General features: G+C 38.1%; 1 protein-coding gene across 1 annotated transcript in view; it reads left to right on the top strand.

The window, feature by feature from the left end:
- Window positions 1-3,945: 3,945 nt before the first annotated feature.
- Window positions 3,946-11,426, top strand: part of DOCK3 (dedicator of cytokinesis 3) — a 261,704-nt gene continuing 254,223 nt past the window's right edge. The window contains exon 1 of the mRNA XM_068983119.1: window positions 3,946-4,051. Within this exon, the coding sequence (XP_068839220.1) occupies window positions 3,946-4,051 (106 nt within the window). The remainder of the gene's footprint in view (window positions 4,052-11,426) is intronic.

Here is an 11,426-nt window from a genome sequence, read left to right as displayed (position 1 = left end):
TTTCACATCCATACATGACTACTGGAAAAACCATAGCTTTGACTAGATGGACCTTGGTTGGTAAAGTAATGTCTCTGCTTTTTAATATGCTGTCTGTCTAGGTTGGTCATAGCTTTCCTTCCAAGGAGTAAGCATCTTTTAATTTCATGACTGTAGTCACCATCTGCAGTGATTTTGGAGTTCCCCAAAATAAAGTCTGTCACTGTTTCCCCATCTATTTGCCATGAAGTGATGGGACCAGATGCCATAATCTTAGTTTTCTGAATGTTGAGTGAAAAAGCCAACTTTTTCTCCCTCCTCTTTCACTTTCATTAAGAGGCTTTTTAGTTCCTCTTCACTTTCTGCCATAAGGGTGGTGTCATCTGCATTGAGGTTATTGATATTTCTCCCGGCAATCTTGATTCCAGCTTGTGCTTCATCCAGCCTGGCATTTCATGTGATATACTCTGATATAAGTTAAATTAGCAGGGTGACAATATATGTATACAATATATATATGTATGTATATACTTAAAAAAATAAATAGCAGAATAATAATTTCAAACACTTACATAGTACTTTGTACCAGGTACTATTCTAAGTACTTAAGATATATTAATTATGTTGTTATTGTTTAGTCACTAAGTCATGTCCGACTCCTTTGCGACCCCATGGACTACAGTCTGCCAGGCTCCTTTGTCCATGGTATTCTCCAGGCAGGAATACTGCAGTGGGCTGCCATTACCTCCTCCAGGCTGCCATTTCCTCCTCCAGATTCCTCTGACCCAGGAATCGAACCCGTGTTCCCTGTGTCTCCTGCATTGGCTGGTGGATTCCTTGCCACCGAGCCACTTGGGAAGCCCCATTCTATATAATACTATACAGTAAACTACACAGAAGCATAACCACTTGTAGAGCGTGCACACACGTGACAATGTACGCCAGATGTGAACTAACTTACGTAGTTGGACATGCAAATGCACATTTGCATCTTTGAAGTTTCGCAATTTGAATGTTCATATATAGGGAACTTAATATATTTTCTGCTGATTCATATAATCCTTATTCCAGTACCATACACTATTTTGATTACTGTACTTTTGTAGTAAGTTTTGAAGCTTGAAAGTGAGAGTTGTCCAACTTTGTTCTTAGTTAAGATTGTTTTGGATATTTGGTTCTCTTGAAATTCCATATGAATTTTAGGATGTGTTCTCCTATTTCTTGGGGATTTTGATAGAGATTCCATTGAATCTGTGGACTGCCTTGGGTAGTAGTGTCATCTTAATATCCATTGTACCAATCCATGAACATGGGGTGTCTTTACACTTAATTAGATCTTTAATTTCTCTTAGCAGTGTTTTGTAGTTTTCAGTACCTCTTTGATTAAATTTATTCCTAAGTGTCCTGTTATTTTTGGTACTACTGTATATGGAGTTGATACAGCTGAAGGCTGTTTTATTGAGTTCTCCGTTTTTTTTTCCCTTGCAGTGTTTCGTTAAAGAAACTGCATTTTTTTGTCTCATGATCTGAATCTTGCTAATCATATTTCTGTGAATTCATTTAATATGCTCCTTATACCCAGTATTTCCTTTAAGTTGACATTTCTGTAAGCGTCATATTCCGGTTTGAGTTTTATTTTATGATTTCTTCAGGTGGCACTTTGTTTAGTAGTTATATAATTTCTTGTCTCCTCTTTTCATGATGTTAGAGCCACCAATGATCATTTCCTATACCCGTTCATTTATTGGGAGTCACCAAATGGAGATATTCTACCTTTGCCATCACTTCTTTGTTTGTTGTCTAGAGTATTTTTATAGAGAAACTTCTCGTCAGCTATGTGGGTATACTGAGGTCTAGTTTGTGTTAGAAAAGCATGTTTTCTTTTTTTTTTTTCTGTTCTGTTTTTTCCCCTGTTTTGTGAATTTTCATAGTAGTAAATGGATTCCCTAGCAACCTTTGAAAAGTGACCAATAAGCTTTTTGGGGAATCATCAGTCTTATTAAGTTATGAATGTAAATATATTGACATACTATCCTTTTAGTGAGTAGTGGAACTCTTCCTGGTGCTGAAAGTTCTTTTGATCTGACCATAGTAGTTTAGCTATTAATCATAGCTTCCTTGATTTTTACTATGGTAAGGTATTCCATGCTTACGTTAAGCATTTTCTGACCTAAACTTGGCTTTTTCCCAAGGAGCCCTGGTTCCTTTTAGTGGGAAATAGTATATTTAGAAATGACAATTTTAGTGCTAGAGATTTGTCATTGTTTGTAGGCCTCATTGGGAACTGTGCATTACTACATTGTCTTTACTTCATAAATCTTACATCTGCATTTTCTGTACCTTAAAAGCAAATTCCTAAATAATTACTTACTTGATTATCTCCAGTACTCACACAACAGTTGTAGAGTAGCACTACTAATCGCTATATCCACAGTATGATTAGTGAAGGCAGACTAAGATTATTTTGAAGTTTTTTAAAAATCCTTAGAATATGTTCCATTAGGGATATATAGTCAAATTGCTTTCTCTTGACACATTATTTGGAACAGATCCTCTCTTTCTGGTTATGCCACTAACTTGGCTATACATCTGTGTGTGTGCTCAGCAGCTTCAGTCATATCCAACTCTTCACGACCCTATGGACTGTGACCCGCCAGGCTCCTCTGTCCGTGGGATTCTCCATGCAGGAATACTGGAGTGGATTGCCATGTCCTCCTCCAGGGGGTCCTCCAGACCCAGGGATTGAACCTGAGTCTCCTGCATCTCTTGCATTGGCAGGCAGGTCCTTTGCCTCTGCGCCACCTGGGAAATCCACATCCTTCATTGGAGGGGTGCAGCCACACCCCAGAGCCCTGCAGGAATAAACATCCCCATCTCACCAATCCTCCAGCATCTCACAGTGTTCTCCACCCACTTTACCCAACCAGCCATGGGGCAGAGAGGAGGCTGTTGATGCTCCCCTGTGAGAACAGGCTCCCCTGGGGCAAAGAGTGCGGGGGAGGAGGACAGAGAGTGGATCTCAGGGCAAACAGGTCTTGTAGCACCATATGGATGGTGCATTTTTTCCTTCTCATCTCACACTCCTTATCCCACCACCACCAATGAAATGATAAATTCTTTGTAGGCAGAAATTATTTTATCTTTCTTAAAATTTTTTAAAAAAATTTTATATTGGAGTATAGTTGATTAAGCATGTGCTAGTTTCAGATGTACAGCAAAGTGATTTAGTTATATATGAACGTGTATCTATTCTTTTTCAAATTCTTGAAGCTCGCAGTGACATCTGATGTACCTGACAGATATAGAGAAGAACAGAGTGAAACTGTCTATAACTAACAGGTTTATTCTTTGTGGTATTCCTACAAATAGACTATATAGGCCTGAAAATAGTCCCATGATTAGAGAGAGAAAGCTCTACTTTTTTTTCAAGCCTTTTGCTTTTCTAGCAAATATAATTGGTTTCTTTTCTATTTATACATTAATTTGAAAAATCATTTGAAAGCCACTCTTGAATGAAGATAGTTATTAAAATGGGAAGTTTACATAGGTTCTCTGAATATGCACAAAACACCCAGTTTCCAACAATGGAAGCTTGTTCATAATTTTAATGTTCTTGTCAATTAATGGCAAAGGTTAAGAAGACAGGAATGCTGAATGCTCTGGAGATTGAAATAATAGCAAGGATCTCGATAAAGACTTTGTTAAGGAGTGGATGATGTGATGATGTTAAATTCTTAAGTGCTAATTCTATTTATTTTAATTTTACTGTAAGATATGGCTCAGAGATTGGACATTTTGGACCTTAGGAAAGCTGTCTTATTGTTAGTTATGTAGATGCCTGCAAGGACTTACAGGGGCTTACATACTTGAAAAATGAATTAAAAGAGAGAGCATATAGTTAAGAAAATTTAGTGCCTAATTTCAGTGACACAGACCCTATATCAGTATTTAAAAATCCTAATTGACATGTTTATCTTTGGTTTTCTAGTGATATGCAGCTTTCGAGGATCTGTTCCCCAAGGGTTGGTCTTAGAAATAGGAGAAACGGTCCAGATTCTTGAAAAGTGTGAGGGTAAGTATGGACCTATAAATTATAAGACACAAATAGTGATCATTTTTGGCAGTATTATATATGTTTATTTTATAGTACTGGTTATAAGCAATCTTTTTGAAGCCATGATTAATCATATTACGATACACTGCTATAAAATCATTCCTGATCTCTGTTCAGCATAACTGATGACTAATTTTGGCTCTAATCTAATAGCAACAATGAAATAACTATTGTTGGCTGTCAGAACATGTTTTTTATATACTATGTCAAGTAATTATTTTTAATTTCCTATAATCAAATAGATAATATTTTACTCCTGATTATCTGCATTTGAATAGAATTGAATTATAATCAGTTCACTTGTATGTTTCTGTCTGATTGGCTGGACATGATCAGTCACAATTAAAACAAGGCAGTATATATGCTCAAATGAAGTTTGATTTGGCTATCTTCTTCTGTGATGTTTTTGTGTATTTTTGCTATTATATTTACCCATTATTGAAAAATATCACATTCTAAAAGATTATGCACTGTAGCCAACAAAATATATGGGAAAATACAGCTACGGAGGATACAAAATCAGAGGATTGACAGAAACAAAATTGATGTCAAAATCGATATTCCAAAGTTGATAGCAGTTCAGCATGACTAGAAACCACCTCAAATTATTTAATGGAGTGGAAATGTTGCTAAGTGAGCATGGAGATAGTACAGATGGAAGTGCAGCTCTGATATAATTTACCATTCAGATGGGTATGGAAGTAAGTGCAACTTACTATGACCCTGGAACTGTGTAAGTTTGGTAGTGTACTTTTCTGGAAAGGGAGCTCTAGTGCAGAAATTTTAATAATTTTCTTAAAATAGTAGTTTAAATCAAAATGACTTCATGATAAAAAAAACTCTTAGCAAAATAAGAGTATAAGGGAATATTCTTAATCTAATAAAGGATATCTAAAAGCCTGCAGCACACATCATATTCAGTTGTGAAATACTGAAAGCTTTCCCACTGAGAGCTAAAAATGAGACTATTATAAAATAAGACATTGTGGTTTGGAGGCAAAGACAATAATGAAACAGAATAGAGGGTCCAGAAATAGACCATCATGTTTATCTTCCAGTGATATGAAAAAGGTGGTATTGCAGTGCAGTGGGGAAATGATGTCCTTTACAATAGGTGACACTGGGCTGATTGGACTGAAGAATGATGACCTAATCAATAAATGATATTGGATCAGTATCGAAACCAGTGAATCTCGAACCTGACTTCACAGCATATACTACAAACTGAATTCCAGATGGATGGTCAATATAAATGTGCAGTTTAGAGCAATTGCACACCTTGAAGGAACCATAGGAGAATATCCCTTCTAGCCTAGGGGTAGACAGAGATCCTTTATTTATAAGTTGTACTTCATTAAAATGAAGATCTGTTGTTCAAAAGATATCATTAAGGAGGGCTTCCCTGGTGGCTCAGTGGTAAAGAATCTGCTTGCCAGGGCAGGGGACATGGGTTCGAGCCCTGGTCCAGGAATATCCCACGTGCTGCAGAGCCACTAATCTGTCCGCCACAACTGTTGAGCCTGTGCTCTAGAGCCTGGGAACCACACCTACTGAGCCCATGTGCCGCTGTTGCTGAAGCCTGTGCTCCCTGGAGCCCGAGCTCTGCAACAAGAGAAGCCACCGCAGTGAGAAGCCCGTGCATCACAGCTGGAGAGTATCCTCCATTTGTTGCAGCTAGAGAAAGCCTATGCAGCAGCGAATACCCAGCACAGCTGAAAACAACTAAGTGAAATTTAAAGAAAAAAGATACCACTAAGGAGAAGTAAAAGGCAAGTCACAAAGTGAAAGAGATATTTGATAAAGGACGCATATTCATATGGTATTTGTCTTTCTCTGTCTGACTTCTCTTAGTGTGATAAACTTTAGGTCCATCCATGTAGCAGCAAATGGCGTTATTTCATTCTTTTCTATGGCTCAATAACAGTCCATTGTATGTATGTACCACACCTTCTTTATCCATTCTTCTGTCAGTGGGCATTTAGGTTGTTTCCTTATCTTGGTTTTTGTAAATAGCGCTGCTGTAAACACAGGGGTGCATGTAGCTTTTCAAATTATGGTTTTCTGCAGATACATGCCCAAGACCGGGATTGCTGGATCATTTGGCAACTCTATTTTTAGTTTTTTGAGAAAGCTCCATACTGTTTTCTATAGTGGCTGTACCAGTTTATGTTCCTATTAACAGTGTAGGAGGATTCCCTTTTCTTCACACCCTTTCCAGCATATGTCAGACATCTTTTTGGATTTCACTGGTATGAAATTAGAAATTAACTGCAAGAAGAAAACTGGAAAAAAAAAAGCCCACAAACATATGGAGACTAAACAATCAATGGATCATTGAAAAGTCAAAGAGGGATGAAGATAAAACAGTTCTAAGAGGGAAGTTCATAGTGATACAGGCCCACTTGATGATATGAGAAAAATCTCAAATAATCAAAATGCACATTAAAGAAACTAGAAGAAGAACAAGTAAAACCGAAAGTTAGGAGAAAAAAGGAAATAAAAGATGAGAGTGGAAATAACTGAAATAGAGACCTAAAAACATAAAACATCAATGAAATTAAGAGTTGGTCCTTTGATAATATATGATATTGTTGTTTAGTCTCTAACTCGTGTCTGACTTTCTCGTGAAGTCATTTACTGTAGCCTCTCAGGCTCCTCTGTTCATGGGGTTTCCCAGGCAAGAGTACTGAAGCAGGTTGCCATTTCCTTCTCTAGGGGATCTTCCTGACTTAGGGATCGAACCTGCATCTTCTGCATTAGCAGGCAGGTTACTTACCACTGGGCCACCAGGGAAGTCTTGAAAATATATACGAAATTGGTAAACTTTTAGCTAGATTCATCAAGAAAAAAGGAGAGAGGGCCCAAATAAATAAAATCAGGGATAAAAAGGGACACCACAGAAATACAAATATTATAAGTGATTACTGTGAAGAATTATATGCTCATAAAATGGATTGCATAGAAGAAATGGATAAATTCCTGGAAATGTACAAACTTGCAAGACTGAATGAGAAAGAAATAGAATATATGAACAGACTGATTACCAGTAAAAAAATTAAATCAGTAATAAAAAAAACTTCTAACAAACAGAAGTCCAGGATCAGATGGCTTCATAGGTTAATTCTACCAAACATTTCAGTCAGTTTAGTTTAGTCGCTCAGTCGTGTCCGACTCTTTGCGACCTCATGAGTTGCAGCACGCCAGGCCTCCCTCTCCATCAGCAACTTCTGGAGTTCACTCAAACTCACGTCCATTGAGTCGGTGATGCCATCCAGCCATCTCATCCTCTGTCGTCCCCTTCTCTTCCTGCCCCCAATCCCTCCCAGCATCAGAGTCTTTTCCAATGAGTCAACTCTTTGCATGAGGTGTCCAAAGTACTGGAATTCCAGCTTTAGCATCATTCCTTCCAAAGAACACCCAGGGCTGATCTCCTTTAGAATGGACTGGTTGGATCTCCTTGCAGTCCAAGAGACTCTCAGGAGTCTTCTCCAACACCACAGTTCAAAAGCATCAATTCTTCAGCGCTCAGCTTTCTTCACAGTCCAACTCTCACATCCATGCATGACCAAACATTTAAAGAATGGTTAATACTTTTCCTTTTCAAACTGTTCAGAAAGTTAGTGAGGAAGGAACACTTTCAGACTCATGCTACGAGGCCACCATCATCCTGATAACAAAACCAGATAGCAACCTGATAACACACACACAAAGTTACAGGCTAATATCATTGATGAATGTAAATGTAAAATCTGCAACAGAATATTATCAAACCAAATATCAAACCAGACTAAATATGTTGAAAGGATCGTACATCATGATCAAGTGGGATTTATCCTAGGGATGCAAGGATGATACAATATCTATAAATCAGTTAATTAGATATATCACATTATCAAATTTAAAAATAAAAATCACATCATCTCAAGAGATGCAGAAAATGCATTAGACAAGTTCAGCATCTGTTTATGACAAGAACTGTCTCTGATAGCTCAGTTGGTAAAAAATCTGCCTGCCCTGGGTCGGGAAGATCTGCTGGAGAAGAGATAGGCTACCCACTCCAGTATTCTTGGGCTTCCCTTGTGGTTCAGCTGGTAAAGAATCCGCCTGCAATGCGGGAGATGTGGGTTCGATCCCTGGATTGGGAAACTCCCCTGGAGAAGGGAAAGGCTACCCACCCAGTATTATGGCCTGGAGAATGCCATGGACTGTATAGTCCATGGGGTTACTAAGAATCAGACACAACTGAGCGACTGTCACTTTCACTTTTCACTGTCAGCAAAGTAGGCATAGAGGGAACCTACCTCAACATAATAAAGGCCACACATATTAAAGCCCACAGCTAACATTATACTCAGTGGAGAAAATCTGAAGGCTTTTGCTCTAAGATCAGGAATAAGACAAGGAACTTAGTGGCACAGTGGATTAGAATCTTCTTGCCAATGTAGGGGACATGGGTTCAGTCCCTGGTATGTGAAGACTCCACACGTCACAGAGCAACTAAGCCCATGCACCGCAACTACTGAGTATGTACTCTAGAGCCCACATGCTGCAGCTGCTGGGCCTGCATGCTGCAACTACTAAAGCCCTTGGGCTTTTAGCCTGTGCTTTGCAACAAGAGAAGCTACCACAACAAGAAGCCTGTGCATCACAATGAAAAGTAGCTCCCTCTTGCTGCAACTAAAGAAAGCCCGTGCACAGCAACGAAGGCCCAGTGCAGCCAAAACTAAGTAAACTTTAAAATTATAAAAAATGGAATAAGACAAAGATACCACTTTCATTCAACATAATGTTAGAAGTTCTTGTCAAAACAATTAGGCAAAAAAAAAAAAAAAAAAGGCCACACACACACACACACACACATAAAAGAAATCCAAATTAAAAAGGAAGTAATAAAACTGTCGCTGTTTGTAGGTGACATGATACTGTCAATTTATATAGAAAACCCCAAAGACTTCACAAAAAAACTGTTATTCAGTAAGTGAATTGTTATTCAAAAATTGAATTCAGTGAATGAATTCAGGAAAGTTGCTGGATACAAGCTGAATTTACAGAGGTCTGTTGCATTCATCTGTTTGAACAATGAAGTGTCAGAGAAATTAAGAAACAGTCCCATTTATAATTGGATCAGAAAAGTAAATACCTAGGAATAAATTTCACCAAGGCAATGAAAGACCTGTACTCTGAAAACTGTAAAACACTGATGAAAGAAATGGTAAACAAGGCAAAAAAATGGAAAGATGCACCGTGCACATGGATTGGACAAATCAGTGTCATTAAAATGCCCATACTGCCCAAGATAGTCTATGGATTCAGTGCAGTCCCTATCAAAATATCAAAGGCATTTTCACAGAACTAGAACAGATGAACCTAAAATTTGCATGGAATCGAAAAGACCCTTTATAATCAGAGCAATGTTGAGAAAGAACAAATCTGGAGGTGTCATGCTCCCAGGCTGAAACTGTACTATGAAGATATAATTATCCAAACAGTACGCTGCTGGCACAAAAACAGACACATGGATCAGTGGAACATGATAGAGAGCCCAGAAATAAACATATACTTATATTGTCAATTAATCTGTGACAGAAGAGGCAAGAACATATAGTGGGGAAAAAGACAATCTATTTAATAAATGGTGTTTGGAGAATTGGACTACTTTTCCACACCATATACAAAAAAAATTCAAAATCAGTTATGAAACACTACAAAAATCAAAATACAGGGATTTTAAAATGTAATATGCTCACATGGACAAAGAAAGTTGGCAAGGCTTTGAAGAGTGGAAACTATGACTTAACAGACCCAACATACCTGAATCTCAAGCATGTAGTAGGAGTATCTTGGAACTACCCTTATTTACACAGCAGATCCTTAAGAGGCATAGAAACTTATAGCACCAGGCATCTTTGGAAATGAGAATAAAAGTATATAAGTCTTCTCCCTTCAATTCATTTGATGACTGCTCCTTGTTCATCTGGTAGAGGTTTTGAGGTTTATTCGAAAATAAAGGATAAATAGAGCATCTGTGTATTGGGACACTTCATGCACATTTTTGTAGGAGATAGGTTATGTATTGAAAATTGGCGGATTAAGTCAAGCATACCTAATGAATACTGAATATGGAAACTTCTAACCTTCACCTTCCACTTGGCCTTTGAAATCATGGCAGCCAGACTTTTACCTTCCAAACAGAAGATTAGAAGACTTTTACCACTTATCTGAACTTGGCATGATGAGAGACCTAAATAAAGATGCTGACTGTGTCAGTTACTGACTTATTATTGCCTCTAAGTTCAAAACCTGCCCTTTTAGCCCTTCTTGTGATACTGGAGCTGGAAGCTCTGGAAACCACGTTTCTCCATCTATTAGTGTCTTCTTTGATTTCTTTCATCAGTGTTTTATAGTTTTCTATATAAATGCTGGAGAGGGTGTGGAGAAAAGGGAACCCTCCTACACTGTTGGTGGGAATGCAAACTAGTACAGCCACTATGGAGAACAGTGTGGAGATTCCTTAAAAAATTGCAAATAGAACTACCTTATGACCCAGCAATCCCACTGCTGGGCATACACACCGAGGAAACCAGAATTGAAAGAGACACAAGTACCCCAATGTTCATCGCAGCACTGTTTATAATAGCCAGGACATGGAAACAACCTAGATGTCCATCAGCAGATGAATGGATAAGAAAGCTGTGGTACATATACACAATGGAGTATTACTCAGCCGTTAAAAAGAATTCATTTGAATCAGTTCTGATGAGATGGATGAAACTGGAGCCGATTATACAGAGTGAAGTAAGCCAGAAAGAAAAACACCAATACAGTATACTAACACATATATATGGAATTTAGAAAGATGGCAATGACGACCCTGTATGCAAGACAGGAAAAAAGACACAGCTGTGTATAACGGACTTTTGGACTCAGAGGGAGAGGGAGAGGGTGGGATGATTTGGGAGAATGGCATTCTATCATGTATACTATCATGTAAGAATTGAATTGCCAGTCTATGTCCGACGCAGGATACAGCATGCTTGGGGCTGGTGCATGGGGATGACCCACAGAGATGTTATGGGGAGGGAGGTGGGAGGGGGGTTCATGTTTGGGAACACATGTAAGAATTAAAGATTTTTAAATTAAAAAAAATAATAATAAAAAAGAAAAAAAAAAGAAAAAAATAAAACTAAGTCAGTGGCAAATCAAGAAAAAAAAATTAAAAAAAAAAAAAAAGAAACCACGTTTCTTCTTTGACAGCTAGTCTGTGTTAGACTCTGCCAATAAAGGGGCATTGTAGGGAGACTATTAGGCTGGAGGTTGAAGAAAAGAGTTGATT

This window comes from Capricornis sumatraensis, chromosome 10, assembly GCF_032405125.1.
Source record: "Capricornis sumatraensis isolate serow.1 chromosome 10, serow.2, whole genome shotgun sequence".
In the NCBI taxonomy this organism is placed as follows: domain Eukaryota; kingdom Metazoa; phylum Chordata; class Mammalia; order Artiodactyla; family Bovidae; genus Capricornis; species Capricornis sumatraensis.
This window is presented reverse-complemented; position numbering and strand designations above follow the sequence as displayed.